Source organism: Nicrophorus vespilloides, unplaced genomic scaffold, assembly GCF_001412225.1.
Source record: "Nicrophorus vespilloides isolate i.1.1-1 unplaced genomic scaffold, Nicve_v1.0, whole genome shotgun sequence".
Classification (NCBI taxonomy): Eukaryota; Metazoa; Arthropoda; class Insecta; order Coleoptera; family Silphidae; genus Nicrophorus; species Nicrophorus vespilloides.
This window is the reverse complement of record NW_017100108.1, coordinates 887070-911828: the sequence shown is the minus strand read 5'-3', so window position 1 is coordinate 911828 and position 24759 is coordinate 887070. Positions and strand designations below refer to the sequence as shown.

The 24759-nt window shown below is 31.9% G+C and overlaps 1 protein-coding gene across 3 annotated transcripts in view; it reads left to right on the top strand.

The window, feature by feature from the left end:
• The window catches only part of LOC108568369 (dual oxidase), a 33213-nt gene extending 8677 nt beyond the window's left edge, over positions 1 to 24536 (top strand). For all 3 annotated transcript variants that reach the window (XM_017929417.1, XM_017929418.1, XM_017929416.1), the window contains 17 exons: positions 3066 to 3146; positions 15323 to 15672; positions 16722 to 16926; positions 19798 to 19964; positions 20035 to 20271; positions 20332 to 20777; positions 20844 to 21045; positions 21102 to 21584; positions 21647 to 21931; positions 21988 to 22191; positions 22255 to 22400; positions 22457 to 22620; positions 22682 to 23056; positions 23125 to 23342; positions 23406 to 24020; positions 24093 to 24221; positions 24284 to 24536. In XM_017929417.1, the coding sequence (XP_017784906.1) occupies positions 15373 to 15672; positions 16722 to 16926; positions 19798 to 19964; positions 20035 to 20271; positions 20332 to 20777; positions 20844 to 21045; positions 21102 to 21584; positions 21647 to 21931; positions 21988 to 22191; positions 22255 to 22400; positions 22457 to 22620; positions 22682 to 23056; positions 23125 to 23342; positions 23406 to 24020; positions 24093 to 24221; positions 24284 to 24412 (4305 nt within the window). In that variant the 5' untranslated portion in view covers positions 3066 to 3146; positions 15323 to 15372 and the 3' untranslated portion in view covers positions 24413 to 24536. The remainder of the gene's footprint in view (positions 1 to 3065; positions 3147 to 15322; positions 15673 to 16721; positions 16927 to 19797; positions 19965 to 20034; positions 20272 to 20331; positions 20778 to 20843; positions 21046 to 21101; positions 21585 to 21646; positions 21932 to 21987; positions 22192 to 22254; positions 22401 to 22456; positions 22621 to 22681; positions 23057 to 23124; positions 23343 to 23405; positions 24021 to 24092; positions 24222 to 24283) is intronic.
• The last annotated feature ends 223 nt before the right edge of the window (positions 24537 to 24759 follow it).

Genomic DNA, 24759 nt, shown 5'->3' with positions numbered 1-24759 from the left:
CTAATATGCTTGCTATTAATACAATAATTTGACGAGAACAAATAATTAATTTCAAAAAACAAATTACGGAATTATATTAAACGATTCACGGCTCGAAATGCAAATGAATGAATTTTGTTATATAAACAAATATTTTTATAATATTTTGATCTATAGGATCCGCATATTCGGATCATTTAAGACTCAGGTGATTTTTTATTAGTCAATTCAGTGCAAATTTCGCTTTTAAAAGTCAAGGTCTGTTGGTTTTGCAAGAAAAAAAATTAAAAGTTATTACTAACCAAATAACCCAAGAGCAATCGTCTGTTTGCTTAGGTGAGAAGAAGTTATTTAAAGACAGTCAGATATTTGTTGTGAGTGCAATGTATCAAATATTTACAGTTTTGTACGGTGGGTTTAAGTACGTAGGCACCATTGTAATTTGAAAATTGGATCATGACTAATTGAGAAAGTCTCGCGGCAAAGCCGTTGCTTGCAATAAAATCTACCAAAAAGAAGGATCAAGTCGTAAAGTGCCAAAATACACGTAAATGAAAGTGTGTGCTTTTTAAGTACGTACGAAATGTACTTACAAATAAATGTCAAGTTATTGCAATGTTCTGTGGTCGGACATAGCATGCCTTTTAATACAAAAGGTAATTGTAATTACATTTGCAGACCACGCTCAAATATTCCAGGGTTAAAACGGAATCTTCAACGTACAGCATAATTATTGCAAATATGGGAATATCAAGTGCCAATATTCGACTGGCATCTGGCAAGACTCATGTACCTTACGTTGAAGATGGTTTTTACTGGGAAACTGGAACGGTAGGTGAAAAATTCCAAGAACGTACGGTCAATCGATTTGCGTAACGCTACGTAATTATTTAACCGGAATTGTCTTTATTTATATCAAGGATACCAAAGTCGCGCTCCCGGATCGTCTACTCGCAGCACACAGCATATTTTAAATACGAGTTCGGACCATGAATGAAATATTAATTATTTGAGTCAGCGACTAAAAATAGTGCACTTGATCCATACAAGAAGTCGCAGTCTTGGGGATTCAACACTAGATGTTATGCAATTGAACCACAGCCGAAGATCCAGGATTCTGACACGGTTCTTCTATTGCATCTCAGTAATACTAACCTACTTTTGACTCAACGGCGACTTTATCAGACGTTGGATTACTCACTTTCTCTACTTTAACTTAATTTATGTACCTAGAAATAATTATTACAAGGTCTTTGGCAAATCTCAAAAGATAAAATTGTATATATGTGCACAATTCGCTTCAAAATACTTAATAATGTGCACTGATTTCCTGCAATCGAAACCTTTCGATTTAAATTACATCAAAGTTTGCAATCTTGATGCAGTTTCAGTCAAATAATTATTCCGTAGATGATATTTTAATCCAAGTGCTACTTTCAATATTACGAGATATTCTAAGGCTCCTACTTTCACCGACTTAACAATAGCTCGCAAAAGTAATACACGACGAGCGAACGAGCGTGTGTGTGCAACAGAGAGAAGAGGAAACACTTTGTTGTTGATTTTTTTTGTATCGAACTTCTTTATTTACCCATAAGCTGCGTTGGTCTCGCACAATGCATGTACGGAGGAGTGAGAAATCAATGTCATATCGATTTTCTTCAATTTCACACCAGGGAACACATTAAATCTTAATGATTTACCACGAACGAATTAATCCATAGGAAATAAGAAATAAATACTAATCCGGTTTTGTTTAGTCATCCTTCACTTCCTGCTCTTTATAACTGAGGCTACTGGTTTTAACAGGTTTATTAGAGACTCACATGGAGGGAATCCAATTAATTGACTGTAAACATTAATAGGTTAATTATTATATTAATTACCTTAATTTTGTTCGATCAGAATTTTTGATTTACCTTAAAATATTTAATCATAAGCTTTTTTTAAAGTTCTGAGCTTAAATACTACAATTATATTAACATATATTAATCTTGAGTTGACTCATTAAAAAAGTTAGATAACGAACCTTCATTAGTATTTCTTAGAAAAGTTTTTTATCGGATAATTTCATATTTTGTTGATATTGATTCGTTAAATTGATTACTCTGCTGCATTTAAACAATTAAACGCGAGTATTTGAGAATCGTCACGAAATTTTCGTACAAGGACAGTCCCAGAAGTACCCGACCTCACGTATAAATGACGGTTTTTGTTTGAAAAAACCGACTATGATCAAAAGTATCATTCTTAATAAGCTTAAGTTTGAAGACAATACGTTGTTTAGTATTTGTCAGTGAATTTGTACAATACAAATACAATACTTTCATTTAAAAGGTAACAGTCCAACGAATATCAAAGCCGAGCTAGATTCTACTCTCGGGGTAGTGGTTCATTTACAACAAAAAATATTGGGTGGCAGAGTTTAAACGAGGTCGTACGAGCTGCCTAGGCGCTACAAATGGTGAAGAAAATCCACAAAATAGTATTCGATGACCGTCGATTGAAAATACGCGAACTAGCAGACATGCTAGGCATTTCAAAAAGTGCTATGCATATTTACTGAAAATTTGGTGATAAGGAAGCTGTGCAAGAAGGGTGCCGCGTTTGATCACAATCAAGATAATGCATCCGTTATCGCGATTACCAAAAATAATGAGTTAAAGTTCTAATTGCTTCCTCACACACCCTATCCGGCAAATGTAGCCCCCTCGAATTATTTTCTCTTTCTAAACTTAGAAAAGATTTGCCAACAATGAAGATGTAGAATCTAGGATTACTGATTATTTTGTAGAGCTCCATGGTTGTCACTATAAACAGGGTATCGAAGCTATTGAACATCGGTGGGAAAAGTGTATTGAGCTAAAAGAAGACTATGTTGAGATATAAAGATATTTTTTTTCCATTTTTTTGTATTTTATTTGTTAGGTCGGATACTCATATTATTATATAATAGTATTAAATATAAAATATACTTACTAGTAAAATAATATTTAGAAATTATTGAAAAGTTATCTTACCGAAATAATACAATTTCAATTTATAGATGGTAATTATTGTACTTGAATAATTTTATTTGTTTCCAGAAAAACACTTCAGCCAAACAGAGAAGCAACGATACGATGGTTGGTTCAATAATTTGGCACATCCAAATTGGGGATCCATAAGTAAGTATACATTTTCATATTATTTTTTCTAAGTTATATTTATATATCGGTTTATTTTATAGTTTAATTCTATTTATATGTTGTAGATTTAGCTATTTATGTATTACTTAGTATATATAAACTAGCCAAAATCTTATTAAATTTGATATAAAACAATATTTTCACCAAACTAGATAATAAGATTAATAAACTTATTGGCAAAACTGTTCTCTGATTATTACAATACATAAGTACCATTTATAGACCAGGAGGTATTCTGAGAGCTATAATTTCTTATTAACGTTAAGTTCGGTATTGACATTTTTCGATTATTTACAATTATTAAGATATATACAATAAAAATTACTTTAACACCACCTAATAATAAACAATTAAAATAACCTTACCTAAACACGTCTAACTACTAACATATTAACCTTGTATGCGATTATTTGACTGAAAGACTGTGGCTAATAGAAATTGTATATAAAAATTTATTATTTTCTGAAGTTTTATCAATTGCAAATTATAGAATTACAATAGGAAAAATGAATGCCCAGAACTAGTTATGGAATGAGTAAACCGAGTACCAGTATTATAATACATTCCTTTTTAATTATACACACTCATGAAATACATTTCGAAAGTTTAATTACAATATGTACATTTTGCAAAATTTAATGAGATAACAGTTATTTTTACTGTAAATTATATAATATATATTAAGAACAAATATTTATTATCGATGGTATTCATCTTCTACCGCAATTTTTTTAATATTGAAGTTAAATTTTCATTAAAAAAGCAACTTAATATTAATCTCATAAACCTAGGTTATGAACCGGTTATATTTAATAATGTTTTGTGCAACAATCCACATCCCTGGGCTGTTAAATTCCATCCTAAGGTTGCACGATCAAGTTCTAAATATTTCGATTTCTTTTTTCATCATCTGCTCAACGTTGATTACTTACTGCTTCTTATCTTTCAACCATTAATTAATATGAAATTTAATTCAATTTTAATGTTATTGGTTGATACAAATATTTCGTAAAAATCTGAAATTTGTTGCTTCTGTACAGCAAAGTTCACTATCATTATTATAATAACTCGTATTGGTTTATCTGTAGCTTAATAAAAATTAAGAATTTTATTTCTTTAACCTACAAAAATGTTATGTACATAAAATAAATAGTTTAATAACTTCAAAATTAAATTCAGTTAATCAATTTTAAACACGCAGCATATTTTATGCTCAATGCAATACTAATGAATATAATAAGTATTAATTTAAAAATACAATGCAACTTAATTTAAAATTAGTCTCAGGAAATAACAAGTCAATTAAATTGACCTTTCCGTCATTCTTCATGGTAAAGCATCACTAATATAATAATTGTGTTTTTTTAATGCTGTACAACAAATCAGATGAGCACGTTAAAAAGAAAATTTGTGATTAATTATCGATCTATTCCTTACCAATAATATTTTTTAATTAAAAACGTGTTTTAATAGTTCACGAACCATTGGGATCAAAAAAATGACGTAATATCGAGTGATTGATGTAGTGCCATTTTAGGTCAAATCATAATATGTCTATCATATTTGCTACATATCGCGGCGTTTTTCATCTCCGCTTCGTCCGCATAGATCTAGCCATTAAATAATTCCCAAGAAATGATTCGCATTAATGGGGTTAAACGTCTACAAATATTTCACAAGAATGTGTTATATAAAACACCTACCTGAGTGCACCTGCCGTATCTACGAAATTGATCTTAATTAATTTAAATTTGCTGGTGGGGATACCTTTTTGAAAGGAATGCAGCTATAAAAGCAATTTGTACCAACAAATTGGTCAAACGACTAATTTATTAGTTCCAATGTATTTTTTCTTATATCATTACTTTTTTTTATGTAATCCTGACCAACACACTAACGTATTCTTTGACACGCAACAAATTGCGTTCGGATAATTTAAAATGTATGGGCGATTAGTGATTGAAAGCTACCGAAACGATCCAAGCTGTTTGTGACTCCGAAACATTCCCCAAGTATCTGCAACATCAAGCGTTTCGCAATTCTCCTCAATATTCAAATTAAATTGGATACATTTTTTTTATTTAATATGTAATTCCTTATCTCACACGCAAGACATTTTATCTTATAAATATAACATTCTCTATATAACCACATCGTGTGACGTGTGTGTGACTTTTTTTACTGCTTTTTTTAGTTGATTCTGTATTTATTGACCCAATCCGATTTATAGTGTTGATGGTATTTAACTCGGTCGCTGCGATTTATTATTGATCACTATTACTTTTTAATGTGGTTTCAGATCGGATTATGTTCACCCATAAATACATTAACGCAACAATTAGTCGTGGACTTTGTTAATTTATAGGTTTCCTTTCGACGCTGATTTAAATCACACTTAAATTGCATGAATGCAGTTCATTTTCAGCTGAAACAGTACATGTTAAAGCTCTAGTGATCACTTAGGTACGTTTTCGCAATTACGTTGGAAAAAAAACAATTTATCGTTTATCGGTGAGAATTAAATGTAAAGTAGGAAAGCGCTGGAATTTCTTAATATTTTTTAATACATTATATAAAATCTAATAATAGAACAAAATAGATAAATAATTATATTACTGACAACTTTTACATATTGTCATAGTACGTATTGATTTCATCATTATTGTTAATATAAGAGATAATTCTCATAATAAATCGCGTATCCATATGAATTCGTCAAAATATTAGAAATTTATTTAAGAATAACTAGGAAATATTTTTCAATTAATTTTTTTATCGTCGTTTTTATTCACTACTATTCTATAATAAAAGCATTCAGTAAATGATTTGGCGGTTGACAAGATATTAATTGAACATCGCCCATTGGCGATTATCCTTTGCTTATTGTATATTTGTTGAATCCAAAGGGTAGATCCAGTGGTTTGTGTCGCTTCAGTCGCTGCTATTGTCGATAAGATTGACTTAATGAATATTTAAAGAGTTTCATTTATCTATAACAGGATTTTTGAACCGTTAAGTAATTTTTCGATAATTTTGTGATTCGTGTAAAAAAAGTTAGATATTTTCCGATCCGCTGTAGGTTTTGGGTTCAGAAACAAGTGGTTTGTATTTAAATGGGACGACATTGTACATGAAAAATATATAGTTAGTAACTAAAAGCTTTGTTAATTTGATCAAACCTATTTTTTGATACAAATTATATACTATTAACTTATGCAGGATTATTATGAAAGCAATATATTCCTATCGATCATCTGATTCAAATCTGACGCATAAATTAAAAGCTTAGGTAATGCGATATTGCAAGGATCATATATCCCAGAAGGAGGGATTATAAACAAAGTCAATGCTGTTACTTAGATAGTAGGTATTTATTGTTGATCCGTGGGTCGTGGGTGCAATAAAGAATAACATGAATAACGACCTAAATTCTTTGGTAATAATGCACCGCGGATCTTGGCGTTATTGCTGTTTTATGTGCAAATGCTCGGCAGAAAAAAAGGAGCCATAAATAATATGGGTAGCGACTGCGGACTAACCGCATCACATGTACTTTCACTTTGAAATTGAAACATTATATTATTCGCACGGATCGAATCGATCGCATGTTTTCCGTTTAACCCGATGTGTTGTGTGCGCGAAAAAATATATAAATTAATCATTGAAACATAAATTAACGGCTCCCTCTTACCTGAGATTTATATGGACATAAATCGAGTCGGCTTCGTTCTTTGATACACATTTATTCTTACTTTCAAAATTGAATTGTTTCTAGATTGATAGGTTCAATTTTTGTAAATAGGGCATCTTCATATATGGCTTATTTATGAAGGACAGGTTTTAAATTACATAAATCTGAATACTGCAAACAATTAAATCTGCATAGATTCAGTAGTTAAATAATATTAAATCTTTGAGGCGCGGTGGTACACGGTGGTACTAAATTATTTAGTTGCAGACATATATCATCATACTACTCGTGCTATGTACATTATAAAAGCTTTTTAAAACTCCATATCTCATAGTAATAGTTGCACGTACAGCAATCATAGATATTTTTAGTTGCTGATTAATTATTATTAAGAAAACAACAATGATGGCTTCACAAATTATCTATTACGAATTTGGATTCAATTTATATCTCTTTTTTTGTGATATTTATGTATTTTTAACTTTAATTTATTGGTATTTTAAGTTTTTTTCTGTAGCTATTTGCAAACGATAACTTTTTTATAGACCTATTGTCAAAGTCTGTATTATGTTATATTGTATTAAATTGTACATTGTAAAAATTAAAGTTTAGTCTTATTAATTTGATATTAGTATATAAATTATTAACCCTTTAGGGACAACGACTTTTTCAGCCAGGTCAAGTAGCAGGACGATGAGGCCAATATATATTGTTAAATAAAAATATTTAAAGTATTTATTTTCCAAACATTAAAATTATTTTTTTATATTTACGCCCAAATTAATATATTAAGAAATTCTTATTATTCCAAAATATTATCCGGAATAAAAATATGATAAAATGACAATATTTCAAATATAGTAAATTAATTCAATAAAATAGTTGAATTAATTTACTATATTTGTTGTAATACATATTATTGTTCTGATTTTTTTAATTTTTTTTTTCAGTACCTTGAATTTACAATAAAGAAGTATAAGGAAACTTGCTCCTTTGAATTTTAACAATTGCATTATCAAGGTGTTGCTGGTATTAACATTACATTCAGTAAATATAGGAATTAAAATTGCAAAGCAACTCATTACTAAGGTTGTACAATCGTTAGCCTACAAGTGATATTCATAAATAAAAGATTAGTTTAAAAAGTATAGTAAGTGTTAATGAATTAATTAGTTATTTTGTTGTTCATATAATATTGATAATAATCAATATATTTTATATAAGGATAGAGAATCATTTGTCTTTACAAGTTATTCAATAAACGTGTTACACTTATTGTCTTACATTTGTAAATCACATTTAATTAAATTGTATTGTATAATGTTGAACTAAATATTGTTAGGAGATTTTCCATGTAAATTCATAATACATTGAATAGTGTTTACTTATTTTATAAGCTAAACAATAAATGTGTGTCTGCAATCTATCTAATTTAACAAGGAAAAAATTAGAAAAATTTAAAAATGTGTTTTTGTATGTCAATACAGATATTAAATTTTTAAAGCAAATAATAGCGATTTTTGTAGTTACCGTGTTTTTAGATTATCAGGGTTTTACAGTCCCTTCATTTTGTTCATCTTATCTAGTGTCCTATTGCAAATGAGAAATGCGAATAGGAAAGTAACAATAAATAAGAAAGTTTGAATGCATTCATTTTCCTGAAACCTTTCTACCTTAAAAAGCAAACATTATCTACTATTTTGGATTAATTACAACTAAGAATCGAACGTCGATTTGAGCGACATAGATTTTATTCATGAATGTGTCACCAGAATGCATAAATGTATTTCACGGATTTTACATAATCACATATAATTTTAGAAATTTATTCAGCACCTAATTACACGAGTATTATGCAGATTTTCCCATAGCGAAGACGCGAACACAATTTTGTATTCGTAATTAATTGTAGGAATCAAAATATTAACTGTAACATTTCCATAGTAGATCCTACATTAATTATAGACTTATCAACTTTCCCAATCTGTATTTTCGTTTCTAAAAAAAATACATCGTTCCATTAAATGCAAATGACGGACTGCAATTGTTGGTGTTGAATTATTTTTATGCGACCTGAACCGGACACGGGACAAGTTAAGCTAATTTGAATTCATCCAATTAATCGCGATAGTCGAATTTCCGCAAACAATCTTTAAGTTGAAGGTTCTAATTTAATAGAACCAGGATGTATACTCGCACATACATACTTTAGCTTGGTATTCACTGTGTTCTCCGTCCATAACAAATCAAATAAATTACTATAATTGAGGTCGTTCTTTTGGACTTTCGATAATCGTTCATTTTTATTCCTAGCTTAGCGGCAATTTCGCGTATGTATAGGATGAACTTTAGGCAAAGTGGATCAAGTTCGAAATTTAGACAGATTAGCTAGTGCACTTTCAAATCCGTCGATAGCGCAAAGTGCACTAAATAAATCAGTAGAAACAACACGTTGCTCAATGATTAGTAGGTCTCTGAGGAGACTCGACTATTTTTTTTGCATTGATCCATATTTTTTCTCTCTTTTATTTATGCATAGAAAGCGAGGCGAAAAAAAGAACGGCTCATTCAATGCCAAGACAGGCTAATACAAAAAAATATATAAAATGTGTTACGGATTGCTTTGTCCATATAGAGAGGATCAAGTGAAATAATTATGTGATGTAATTTTTCATCAAAAATCGTGCGATCGCCAAAACAGTTTCCCCTTTCACTTCGATACAAGTATTATTTATGATGTTACCAATTTCATATATATTTTACATTGAAAGTTGCAAAAACAAAAATGTAACAAAAACGCGAATAGCTCTCGTTTCTCAATCAACAATGTTTTGATGGACAAGCAGTGTGGGTGGAAATTTCTCAATTCGCCATTTAAAGTTTCTTTGATCTATGTTAAGATCAATTGGGTATGACGCAAGAATCTCGGGAAACTAAGTAAATTCCGCGTCGGCAAACATGTTATCATTAATAAAAGAGAAAGATAAAAACGTGTCCTCCAGGTCGCTTAGTTTATCTAATAAATAAATAAAACCTCTTGTAGTTTCCAGGATCTGTTTACTATTATTATTGTTGTTGTTACTTGCCAATGACATTGTAAGAATTGATATATCGTTGTTGTTTTGTAACAGAAGTTGATACAATCTAAATATGCAACAAACACATTTCCATTTGAATGATATAATGCGAACGATCCTTTTTAGCTTTTGCTTTTTTCGCTCCTGGTATGTATAATATATAAACAAATATCGGTTCATTAATTGCGAAAAACGCGAGAATTGCTTTCCATTCAGACGACGATGTGTCCATAAATTCCCGCTACGTACGAGATTTCTGGTCAACAACTTGAGTACTTTATATGTTATGCAAATTTGCTAAAGATATATTAAACGTTAATTGCCAATTGCCTTATATATTAATTGAATTATTTCTTCATACTATAGTAAATTAATAATTGTTTAGAAGAAAAGTATGCTAATAGTTTCGTAGAATAATTTCATTCATTTATAAAAATATGTGTTTATAGTACATATTATAGATATTTTTAGTTAAAATTTACGAAATAATTGTCTTTTCTATTTAGTAAATTTAATATAGTCTGCATCTTCATCACAAACGTATAATAAAACTGTAGCATATACAGTGAATGTAAAATGATGGTGTTTAAGGATGAAAAGTCGTAAGTGGTATTTAAAAATGCTAATTAAAACTGTATATCCACTTAATAACATACTTTTTTATATGGATAAATTGAAAAGAGCAATGGCTTGCCATTATTTATGTTGCAATCGGTTGGTTAACAGAGAATACCCTGCTATATAGGTTTCATTCTGTGCTGTGTAATTCACTCTCTTTTTTTAATTGCTTCGGATTTTATTCTATATGGGATATAATAGAATTGAATTAGAATGAGTAATTGAGAAATTGAGAATTGTTGTAAGAAAAACAATTCAATTACTGTCTTGCGAATTTACATGCACATAGACAGAGAGAGTGCGAATTTACATATTTCTCTGTACGTGACTTGATAACTACGCTCAATTACATAATCCCATTTTCCTGCTCGTTTATTAAATAGCGTGCATATACATATAATTTTATGTATCTGTGGTAGCTCGTTGTTGGCTATGTCGAGCAAATCCAACCAAATCCGTCGTTGATTTATGGACACGCATGTATAACTTAATCCTAAGTACATTTGACAGTAAATCACTGCCAAATAATTATGCAAAAAATAACAAATATACAAAGAACTGCGGTGCTTGATGGTAAATGAATATTCCGTCAAATGTGACATAAAATTGATGGAGAAACCAACGTAATTGATTGCAATTTTAGAAGTCAACAAGTTTTTGATTAATGAAATTATAATTGTCTAAATGCAGCTGTATATATTGAATAATTGCACTTTTATCTTCACTTATTGATTTCAATTTTTACATAATTCATTTAGACCAAATACTTAGAAGAATATCTAATCGATTTCAGAAGTATAAAAACATAAAAATGTATGTAATAAAAAAAAATATGAAATAAATGTATTTTTCTTTTCATTTCTAAAGGAAATAATAAACAAACCAGTTCACAAAATATGCATAATACATTTTTATATAAGAAGCAAATTCGCAGACGGGGAAATAATAAATCGTTTTCGTGAGATGAATCATTTCCTTAAAAAAAAGAATTTTAATACATGTTTCTAATACAAAATAGAAGTGTAGTTTGTTTTTTAAATTGAATATTTAAATTTCATTCAGAGAATGTTTTAAAATAAATTAAAAAATTAACATTTGACGCAATATTTAATATACATATTAAAAATTTAGGAAAGACAATTAATTATTTCAAATTAGTTATAGCAAACATATTTATATGTTAAGTAAGTAAAAAAATAATAAATTTTTTTTCCATATTAATTCAAATCCATAAAACATCTTTGAATTAATTTATATTTTGATTTAACAATTCACTCAATAAGTACGTAGGATGTCATATACATGAAGCCTCTATCGAAAACAATTGAAAAAATTGAATTTCGTGTATTGATGAAATAATGATTTTTGATGGAAAAAATACCGTTCAAGCAAAGCAATGACTTGATAAATGTTATGTGGACTCTTCTCCGTCGAGACAAATGGTAGCGAATGGTTTGCTGATTTTAAACGACACAAATGATATTGAACGCTCGTTCGTCCAAATTCGGCAATTGTTGCAGAAAACATAAAAAAGACCACAAAATGGTTTTGGCCGATCGTAAATTGATGTTGCGTGAGATAGTTGACACCCTAATCGATGTTAGGAGCTGTTCAAGCGAAATAAAAAGGATTTTTCATGCGATTTGTAATAATGGATGAAACCTAATTCCACCACTACATTCAAGCGTCAAATTGGTCACCAGCTGAGTAGACAGCAAAGGGTGAAAGCCGTATTTTGGTAATGGATAATTTTACACATAAATTAATCTTTAAAAAATGTATTTATTTTTTAAGTTTTATTATGCAGTAGTTAAATGCTTTTCTGAAGGAATATAATCCTTAAATTGATTTCGATAATTCGGAAAAGTGGGAAGCGGGACGAATAATTTTCATGACTGTCGGAAAGAGTCCTTGAACCAATTGTGGCCGGTTTGACGTTTCTAGAAGAAATCGATTTATGATTGAACAAGAAGTGATGGTGTATGGAAAGTTAGTATCTATTTTTTCTTAAGGTGATTGTTTATTATCTTTATAGTAATATAATAATATTGCTTTTCATAAAACAATTTCAATCATTTCTATTTAGAGTTACTGAAAATTGACTACCTTAGATTATTTAAAAAATTAAATACAAATAATATGTTTTTTTTATTTATATATATATTAAAATATATTTTTTTTAAATACAATTTTGAAATGTAAAAGCAGAAATAAATGATAAACATGATTCTTCCTTCAAGGTCTGAAGCATTAAACTTCAATTACGTTGAAGTCGTAGAACACCATCCATAATGATTCCTCTTTATATATTTATTTATTTCTCGTTTTCCCCTCGGCAATTACTAAGACGTGATGAGGGCCATTGAACCCCGCACCTTGGCTTTTTATAATATATTAAAATTACACATCCTCGTTCTCTGCCATCTACAATTTATGCCGTTTAACACATTTGCGTACATCACGATTTTAAACGACTGAAGAAAATCAAACAACGTATTTTTTTTCACAATTTAGTTGAACTTCATTATTTTCCACCAATACAGTTTCCTTAAACTTATTTTAATTCTGTTTGACCTATTGTCTTTTCCTTGCTCATTCCAAAACATGACATCGATTTAGTTTACTACGATTATCTTTCAAGTGACATCATTGGTAAATGTGTTATTGGACTGTAGTTATAAAGACGTTTTAAAGAGACCAAATTAAACTTATTTATTACAATAATAACCAAAGAAAACATCATTTTTATCAAAAAAAAAAAATGAAATTGTAAGTTTATATAATGCTTTTAATTAGAATTATTAAATTTCTCGGTAACAATTTTGAAATGAAAAGTTTTTAAATCATGCCTATCAATAGAATATATCGAGAGATGCAATCATTTATATTCCGTAATAGCTGCTGTAATTTGTTACGATTTGTAAAAACAAATATATAATTATTCCCCTTCCAATCTGTAAGTATTGAATCTCAAGCGCACAAAAATTACTATTATTATTAAATCGTTATAGTCGCACGACAAAGTAAGAATATTTTTATTTCATTAATAATTATCTATTTTATTGCAATGAATAAGGATATGCGCTAATGCAATCTTTCAATTATTATATGTTTAATATAAAAAAATGTGCTTCAATAAATGAACACTTTATAATAATTGTATTCAATAATTTGTTTTGAAATTATGATGAATAAACCAATACAATAATGAAAATTTCAACAATTTTTTTAAGCATTTTATCTTCGAAATGGTAATAAATAATTTATCAGAAATTATTCGCATAATACTACTAATTATATAGTAATGTACACTATTGAAATTTGTTGATGTAGGGAATTAAATATAAGAATTCTATTGTATTTATTATAAGCTGGTAAAGTGTGTATAGAAAGATAGAGTATAATTAGAATCATATTTAATCATAAACATAAAGTTGAAAAACCGTGGTAATCATCCATGCGAGTAGTTTTTGCGGTCAAGTTTTTACTTTGATTACTTAGTAATAATACAATAGATAAGTTGTTAATAATAAAAAAAACTACATGCAGGTATGTCTTGTATTTTTTTATTAAATACCATATAGTTCAGTAACACTGACATTTGTTTTCTTTAAATTCCTCATATATCATTTGCATTTTTTTTAATTGAATCTATTTATTCCATATGCCTTCTTATAACATTTAAGTGATTAAATATTAATTGGTACTAATGGCAGTAAATTTCTAATGGTATGTATAATTGGATTTTTCTATTATGTTGTATAATGTAAATGAAGAGAAATTTTGGAATGGTAACATTCAATTTAATTGGCCAAACCTATATTCGTTGTAATTTTTTTTCTCACTCACCGTATGTATTTGTAACAGATGGATTGCAAAACATTCCTAAATTTACATATACATATTTTTTCTTCAAATATTTAAACCTAATCAGCACCTCAATATCTATAGATCACTATCGACTTTTATTATTTTTTTCTACAATATGAACGAGATTATATTTTTTAATAGAATGGGAATGAAGGGGCCGACGTTATTTCTTATTGAATTTCGAAACTCTTACAAGTTTCTTATATCTTAATAATGATATAATGATAATGTTTACTTGAAAAATGAAGATTTATAATTCGAAAGTCTCTTCGATATTTCAAACGGTTGCTTCCACAAGACTACGAAAATTTAAAAAAAACGTCGTTTGTGGCATTTTCATATTTGCATATACATATTTTCCAAAGGTCCAACTTCTTATTTATTATTGTCTTTGCCATTTGTTGTATTTATGTTGGAATACTATAAGACAGGGGTCCCCAACCTTTTTGCATCCAAGTGCACATTCTAGAATGCCGGTCGGGCACACAGCAGCGGGCACACGTAAAAGGTCGGCGTGCGCCATAGTACCCGCGGGCATAGGGTTGGAGACCCCTGCTGTAGGACATGTGATGTTTCTTGTCGTTCTCTTGTTTTGAATATAGAAATGCGAAACTTGTTTATTATAAAAAAAAATATATTCATAACAATAAAAAGAAATTAAATGAAAGTGTTAGTTTAAATTTGCTTTCTTTGTCTGGAGTATTGTACTGCTCCTTATTATTAAAGCGAAATTTCGACACTTTCTGCTTCAGACACAAACAATGGCTTACTTGCTTCCAAGCAAGAACTTGTAATTAGTGAGTGGGACCATTAATTCTAGCTAAGCAACAATGCATGCTATTTTTATTATTCTTCTTCTTCCGAATAAAAAATATTTAAGTGTGGGTTTGATTTTTCAGATAGTCATCTAATCAGGAGGGCTCCGCCGGCGTACGCAGATGGAGTTTACATGCTTGCAGGCCAGAACCGGCCCAGTCCCAGGAAGTTAAGTAGGTTGTTCATGAAGGGCATCGATGGTCTCAGCTCCATGCACAACAGGACCGCTCTGTTGGCCTTCTTCGGCCAATTGGTCACCTCGGAGATTGTGATGGCCAGCGAGAGTGGGTGTCCCATCGAGATGCATCACATCGAAATTGAAAAATGCGACGAGATCTACGACAAGGAGTGCAGGGGTGACAAGTACATTCCGTTCCATCGTGCCAGCTACGATAGGAACACTGGACAGAGTCCCAACAGTCCCAGAGAGCAGGTAATGAGAAAATCCCCGCTCAATCCGGATTAACTGTAACGGTGATCAATCAGTGGTCCGCTTACTAATTGAAATGCAAAGGGGTTTTAATTAATTGGAAGGTCGATCAATGAGTACATGTGTGCGTGTGCGTTAAGAAAAAAATGCATGCACTAAATCCGCACAAGCTGTTCAATATTTACAAATCCTGGTATTTTATTTTCGCCGCAAAATATCGGATACATAGGATTTGTCGCAAGGCTAATTCGCAACGGTCGAATCTCTCCTTGGAAATGGGGCAGGATGCCGACAAGGTTTATTATTATGGCTACAGCTTTCTATCCTGCACGCGCGAGATTGAGATATCAAAGGAAACAGCCGTTGCAAAATTCTAATGAATCCGAAAACAGGAACAAGACCTGTACGAATTGTTGACGAAGTCCGAAAACTAGTAAATTCCTTGTTGCGCTAAAAACAGAGCAGTTTATCTATGTACCCGAAAAAAGATTCAGTCATGTTTCCTTGATATTCTTGTATTTTGCATATTTCCTTTAAAACTCACTCGGTTCGCTGCATATACAGTATCATCTAATTAGCAATTATTAATTTTATAAAGTTTAAACCGCACATCTTCATTGCATTCTCTCAATCAATTAATATTTTCTTTAGCTAAAAGTCAATCTATAAATAAGCCAAGTAAGAATCTCTGTAGCACTCGTTGCTGGCCATTTAAATTCTGCCGCGATCGAATTACTGTTATTAACTATGCTCGAGGTAGCATTACTTCGACGTGGATTTAATTGAAATACATTGGATACATCAGCGCCGCTGCGTTGCGAAACATCATTTCCGATTATTAATTAATTATTTTCTATATCCTTAAACCGTCATCCAGGTTTTCTAACAATGGTAGCAATATCTGCTCCTTTTTTACCATCGGTTTATTTGCCAATTATAAAAAAGAGAATGATACATGAATAATGCAAGAGATTGCAATTTGTTCCAATTAAGATTAAAATTCCATTTGCATTTAATTCGATCAGGGTTGTTCTTTATGTGTAATGTCTTAGTTGAATCAAGTCACGAGTTGGATAGACGGCAGTTTCATCTACAGCACAAGCGAGCCCTGGATCAACACGATGCGGTCCTTTCAAAACGGAACCCTACTGACCGATTCCTCGGGATCCATGCCCATCAGGAATTCCATGCGTGTGCCGCTCTTCAATAATCCTGTTCCGCAGGTCATGAGAATGCTTAGCTCCGAACGACTATTTCGTAAGTACTTAACTTTATTTAAAAAAAAAAACAATTATATAATCTTAGTACGGGTCGATAACATATTCCGGATTATGGAACGCATATGAGTTTTTTGTTTTAAAATTAAGACCACAACTGTAAAATTAATATAAAACAGTCTTTTCAGTTTAAAATTAATATGTGTATGTATATTATTGATGAAATTTTGCGAAAATAGTAAGATTACGTTCAAAATGTCTTTAGTTCCCTTATTTGTTTGTTCTTCATCTGGAAATTAAACAATTTTAAATAAATAGATATGTTTTATAAAGTAAGATTGGATTAGAACAAAACATAATTTATTTGTGTTTTCAATAGCTATACATATTTCAAACATGAAAATGGTATATATTTTCTTTTCCAATCTGGTCTGAAAAAATATATTGCGCCATTATTGTTTTCCGTTTGATTCATTTCAGGTTGAATTAACTATATGAACATTATTGTATCCCTTTGCACTGGCAATAGGACAAAACTTACTTAAATATCTACGGAATTATTGCACTAGTATGCTCGGTCATATTAACTTTAAGAAGCCTTGATTTATAGATTTAATTATATAGTAGTTCAGAATGTGATGAATAAATAGAATCATAATAATTTGCAATGTCGTAATTTAAGTGTAGCCATTAAATGTTTACAATTCGTCCGTACATGGGACTGCAAGGATATAATCGATTTTCTCGAACTTTCAAAAAGCAAAAATTCGCAAAAGAAAAATGCACGTCCATTACTTTCTATGGGTGGTTCTTCGGCCGATCTCGCAACAGCTACCTAGGAATACGTCGAGTAATGCTTTCGATCGAAATCGAGAAGTTCGATCAAGTGGCTTTGCCACCTTTGTGCACGACTGTTGGTCAGAGACTCCTGCGACTCACGATTGCGTGACCCCAGTCAGATCCAGGATGAAATTGCGACGGGTATTTCACGACTCGTTTTAATTAATTAAAAAGCGCGCGCAGGATTTTGAAACCCAGCGGGATTTCAGTGCCGATAAAACGTTTCGCTAATTAAAAGATTCCAAGTCACTCGCAACGACAGCAATTATGCAACATGCCGTGTTATTCAAATGTGCCGCTCAAATGACCCAATTCAGTTTACATCCGCGATTTGGTCTTCGATGTTGCTCATAATAACACGTGAGAGATGTCTGTTGCTCAATGTCCTGGTAAAATCTAACTACGGACGCATCTCTGCTTCAACTAGCGATTCTTCTGTCAGATTATTTTGTAAATAATAAACACCGGTTTATATGTTCACTGTGCGTACAATTATTACTGTCATAATCAGATTTTCCTTTTCTGAATTGTGTAAAACTACGCGCGAAACAATGCACATACATACACTGAAACAATTTAGAAATTTCCTTTACAATTGAGCACAAATACCCATCATTGTTACTCTCTCCTCTGAATCAAATAACAACAATCTGTATACATAATAACAAACATTTTTTTATCAAAGAGTTATACACTACAAAAAATAGATTTATTTTTATGTAGCATTTAAACATTTATATTAGATAGTATGGATAGTAGTGGAAAACGGAGGAGATTTACTAAAGTAACAACTAACACATAATACAAATGACCGAAGAATGTTAAGCCGTAATATTAGGAATAAGTATTTAGAATTTAAATAAATTAGTATATATATTTTTAATGTCTGTTAAACTATTTTGAAACATTTCAATACACACAAAAGGAATTTGTCTAGGATTTACATTTTAATCTCATATTTGAATATACAAAAAAGTCTAGTCTTCTATTGATAGTTTGGCTCATTTAAATTGCATTTCATAAATGTTAAAAAAAATGTGTATACTAAATACTCTTCACATTTTATAACTACGGATGTGCTATGAGGGAATTTATAAAACTGTGGGAAAATATATTCAATTGTATGTAAGATCTAAAATGAGTGAATTTCTTAATGATGTTCCTGCCTAATTTATGTGCCGTCTTTGTTTTTACTTGTTTAATTATTACTAACTTATATAAATATTCACATTACAAATATAATTATGTTCTTTTTTATTCATTTTCTCGTCAATAAAATGTTCTGGTTTAAACCTGTGTAAATTATATTTTACATTCTAAATTCTCTCATCAAAAACTTGTTGCAATTTGTTTTAGTCTTTTATTTGACACCTTTTAGCTTAGCAATATTTTATTCGGCAATCGACACATAATTGAAAAACATTCAATAATATTTTCTCAAATTTATTATCTATCGAATTTTTAATATTATTTTCTCCAGTTGAAAAATTGGTTTTATTTGAATATATTATTACTGATTAATTACCGGTTTAGAAAAAAATATTTATTGTTGTATTTTCAATCGATTCTCATTTATTTTTCGATAGAATTAATAATTGGTATTTTTAAATATTTCTATTGATTATACAATTCAATTTGCTAATACATTTATCATAATGACATAATATTATTACTCATTTATTATTGTTGTATAATTAATTTACTAACAATTGTTTATTTGAGAAACTTAGACAAATAAAATAATATATGAACAATATTTTTCAATCAATAAAAACTATATTTCTTTCAATAAAAAAAAATACATTATGTTACGATTAAATATTATTATAAATAATAATAATATTTATTGTAATTTATTTATAAAATAAAAATAACAAATTGATCTGCTACAATACTATAAGTAATTCATTACATTATATTACAATTTTGCATAATGAACTTTTTAAATAAAAAGTTATTTTTAATTAGAAATAACAATTAGCCTATGACATCAGTATAATTATGAATAGTTTTTAATATCCTATTTGTCTCTGTCATGAACGAAAATCAATGTATATGGTTATGATTGTAGTACTGGGTGATCCAAGAACGAATCAAAATCCCGCTATTCTCACACTAAGTATTCTGTTCTTCCGCTGGCATAATGTGGTGGCAAGTAGAGTACAAAATCAACATCCAGATTGGTCCGATGAAGATGTCTTCCAAAGGGCCAGAAGAATTGTTATTGCATCAATTCAAGTAAGGCGAACTTGAAATAAATCAGTCTTTAGTAATTAGCGGATTATATTTTTTATTTTCTTTTTTGTAGAATATTATATTTTACGAATACCTTCCTGCTTTCTTGGGACAAGAAATGCCCGAATACGAAGGTTACAAGCAAGAGGTCCATCCAGGTGTCACACACGTCTTCCAAACTTCGGCGTTCCGTTTCGGACATTCCCTCATTCCTCCAGGTCTCTATCGCAGAGATGGAAAGTGCAAGTTTAAGAAAACATCCATGGGTCACCTTGCAATTCGTCTTTGTTCGACTTGGTGGGATTCAAATGTACGTCTGACTTAATTAATTTCTATGTACATTTTAAAGTCATATCATTGGTATATTTAGGATGTCCTTAGCAATAATTCGCTTGAGGAATTGCTGATGGGTATGACCTCTCAGCTAGCAGAACGGGAAGATAGTGTACTTTGCTCTGACGTCAGAGATAAACTATTCGGGCCTATGGAGTTTTCACGAAGAGATTTGGGTGCCCTGAACATAATGAGGGGTAGGGACAATGGATTACCCGATTACAATACAATTAGGGCGCAATACAAGTTGCCCAAGAAAACGGAATGGAACGACATCAATCCGAAGTTATTCGAGGCCAGACCAGAAATATTGAGGGTGCTTGTAGCAGCTTACAATAACGATATCAATAATGTAGACGTTTACATTGGTGGTATGTTGGAGAGCTACGGCAAACCAGGTGAATTGTTTACGACCGTCATCATCGAGCAATTCAATAGAATTCGCGAATCCGATCGGTTTTGGTTTGAAAATAAAGACAATGGGTAATTTAGAAATTGAATTTAATTCAAACTACTTTTATTTTTACATTTTTGTCTTTACATGTTTAGTATGTTCACTGACCAAGAAATTACCGAGTTAAAAAAGATTACGCTGTGGGATGTAATCGTAAATAGTACGGACATTAAACCAAATGAAATCCAGAACAACGTGTTCTTTTGGAAAGAAGGAGATCCGTGCCCTCAGCCGATGCAATTAAACGCCTCCCAATTGGAGCCCTGTAAAGTGCTAAGCGGTTACGATTATTTCGAAGTATATACAAATCATTATAAACGATTTTTGATTGCTAATGTATAATTATTTTATAGGGTAACGAATTAGTATACATTTATGCTTGCGTATTTCTGGGATTCGTTCCGATCCTCTGTGCCGGCGCCGGTTACGGAGTAGTGAAGCTACAAAATCGCCGTAGAAGGCGCCTAAAAATACGCCAAGAGGAATTAAGACATACGGCCGATGGAAAACTACCGGTGGACACGATGGTCGTCCAGGAATGGCTGCACGCAAACCATAAGCGTCTGGTGAAAGTTAAGTTCGGACCGGAAGTTGCGATTCACATTGTCGGCCGCAAAGGCGAAAAGTTACGAACCGTTAACTTCAAGACAGTCGACATGGTCACGATCGAAGAATCCCTGGAAATCACGACTAAAAAGAAACCGTTGATCTTAGTCAGGGTGCCCAGGGATCACGACCTGGTCTTAGAGTTCGAATCCATCGGTTCAAGGAAAAAGTTTATTATGAAGCTAGAAGTGTTCCTAAATTCAAACAAGAAGAACCTTAATTGCATACAAGTATGAATCCAAAACATGCGATCCATTTCAATATCTACATTTTTAAATGATTTTTTGTACAGGTTGTCCGGGAGATAATGTTGGCTAAAGCAGAGACGCGAGAGCGAAGACAAAAGAAATTGGAGCATTTCTTCAGGGAGGCCTACGCCCTGACCTTCGGTTTGAGACCGGGCGAACGGCGCCGACGATCCGACGCTAGCATCGATGGAGAAGTCGTGACCGTGATGCGCACCTCGCTTTCCACGAGCGAATTTGCAAGTGCTTTAGGAATGAAAGCGGATGCTGTCTTTGTGAAGAAAATGTTTAACATTGTCGATAAGGATGGGGACGGTCGCATCTCATTTCAAGTGAGTCTAATTACTCACTCATTGAGTTACTTCATTAAACACCTTCTTTTGTTTAGGAATTCTTGGACACTGTAGTGTTGTTTTCGCGTGGTAAGACTGAGGATAAATTGAGGATTATCTTCGACATGTGCGACAACGACCGGAACGGGGTTATCGACAAGGGCGAACTCTTCGAAATGCTGCGATCTCTCGTAGAAATTGCTAGAACTACTAGTCTGTCCGATGATCATGTCACCGAATTAATCGATGGAATGTTTCAAGTAATAATGAATAAATAATCCTCGTCAAGGAAAGAATGCAAATATTCATTTACATATTTTCAGGATGCCGGACTGCAACACAAAGACTTCCTCACCTACAACGACTTCAAAGAAATGATGAAGGAATACAAGGGAGACTTTGTTGCTATTGGTTTAGATTGTAAGGGAGCTAAGCAAAACTTCTTGGATACTTCCACCAATGTTGCTAGGTAATTTATGATTAATATTAATTGATATTCACGTATTTCATTTTGTTTACTTTTAGAATGACTAGCTTCCATATAGATCCACCAACAGACACTGAGAAAAACTACATAAAGTTAAAATGGAATCACCTAACTACATTTTTGGAAGAAAACAGGCAGAATATATTCTATCTCTTCGTGTTTTACGTGATTACAATTGCGCTCTTTGTAGAACGATTCATACGTAAGTTTACTAAATAGTATTATTTGTACATTAATATTTCACATATATTATTGCTTTTTAGATTATTCTTTTATGGCTGAACATACAGATCTGAGACATATTATGGGCGTTGGTATTGCAATAACCCGTGGTTCAGCCGCCTCTTTATCTTTCTGTTACAGTATTCTATTACTGACTATGTCCAGAAATCTCTTAACCAAGTTGAAGGAATTTTCGATACAACAGTACATACCTTTGGATGCGCACATTCAGTTCCACAAGATAGCCGCATGCACTGCTCTATTTTTCTCACTGCTTCACACGGTTGGGCATATTGTGAACTTTTATCATGTCTCAACCCAACCGGTGGAAAATCTGAAATGCTTGACCAGCGAAGTCCGGTTTCCATCAGACTATAAACCAGGCATAGCATTTTGGCTTTTCCAGACGATTACAGGTAATGCATTAAAGACTATAATTCTATGTTGCGCGATGTGGAGTATAATTTCGATTTCGACTTTTTAGGTGCGACCGGCGTTCTGCTCTTCATAATAATGAGTATAATTTTTGTCTTCGCCCATCCATTAATCAGGAAAAAGGCGTATAAATTTTTTTGGTCGACACACAGTCTTTACATCCTCCTGTACGCGCTTTGCTTAATTCACGGGTTGGCTAGGCTTACCGGCGCTCCAAGGTTTTGGATGTTCTTCGTCGGTCCAGGAATTGTCTTCGCTTTAGACAAGGTAAGAACGTTATAATTTATATGCATCAATTATTCTTACATAGAAATCTCGTTACTGTTACAGATTGTTAGTTTGAGGACTAAATACATTCCACTGGATGTAATCGAAACGGAACTCTTGCCATCGGACGTGATCAAAATCAAGTTTTACCGTCCGCCCAATCTGAAATATCTTTCCGGCCAGTGGGTCAGACTCGCGTGTAACACCTTCAAAACCAGCGAATTCCATTCTTTCACATTAACATCGGCGCCGCACGAAAATTTCCTGTCGTGTCACATCAAGGCCCAAGGTCCATGGACCTGGAACTTGCGAAACTACTTTGACCCTTGCAACTTTAACCCCGAAGATCAGCCCAAAATCCTGTTGGAGGGGCCTTTCGGCGGCGGCAATCAAGATTGGTACAAGTTCGAGGTGGCAGTAATGGTTGGTGGCGGAATAGGTGTTACACCGTACGCTTCCATCTTGAACGATCTTGTTTTCGGCACGTCCACCAATCGATACTCGGGTGTTTCCTGCAAAAAGGTCTACTTCTTGTGGATTTGTCCCTCGCATAAACACTTTGAATGGTTCATAGATGTACTAAGAGACGTAGAGAAGAAAGATGTCACCAACGTGCTGGAAATACACATATTCATTACGCAGTTCTTCCATAAATTCGATCTGCGTACAACAATGCTTGTAAGTTTAGTACTCAGTATTCGTACTCAGAACACATACTATGTAATTATTCAATTTCTTATTTGCTTTTAGTATATTTGCGAAAATCACTTCCAACGTCTAGCCAAGACTTCAATGTTCACAGGACTCAAAGCAGTCAATCATTTTGGAAGACCAGACATGTCTTCCTTCTTGAAATTTGTCCAAAAAAAACACAGTTATGTAAGTTATAATCTTTACAAAGTTGGAAACTCGTATAATTATTCCATATTCATATTTCACAGGTGAGCAAAATCGGTGTCTTTAGCTGCGGTCCACGTCCGTTGACTAAGAGTGTTATGTCAGCGTGCGACGAGGTGAACAAAGGCCGGAAGCTGCCTTACTTTATTCACCACTTCGAGAACTTCGGTTAAACATTTTTAATCCTAGTAAAAATATATTACATTTTAATATATGTATTTATTACCATCCGTCATGTTCTCTATTTAAGATATATGTAGAATCTGTATTTTTTTACTATCTTTTCTCAAATTATTTGCAAACAAAAAAAAACATTTTGTATATATGTATAATAATTAGCTCAATTAATATATTTATGCTATACAATTATTATTATTCTGTGTTGATTGTACTTGAATAAAGCGAGTGAATCATATTTGTATTATTTTTTGCTTCGTTAATGCGACACTAGAATTCCATATGTAATTAAGGTCAAGGCGGGTATGCAGACAGGTAACTAATTACAAGTGTACACTTACTA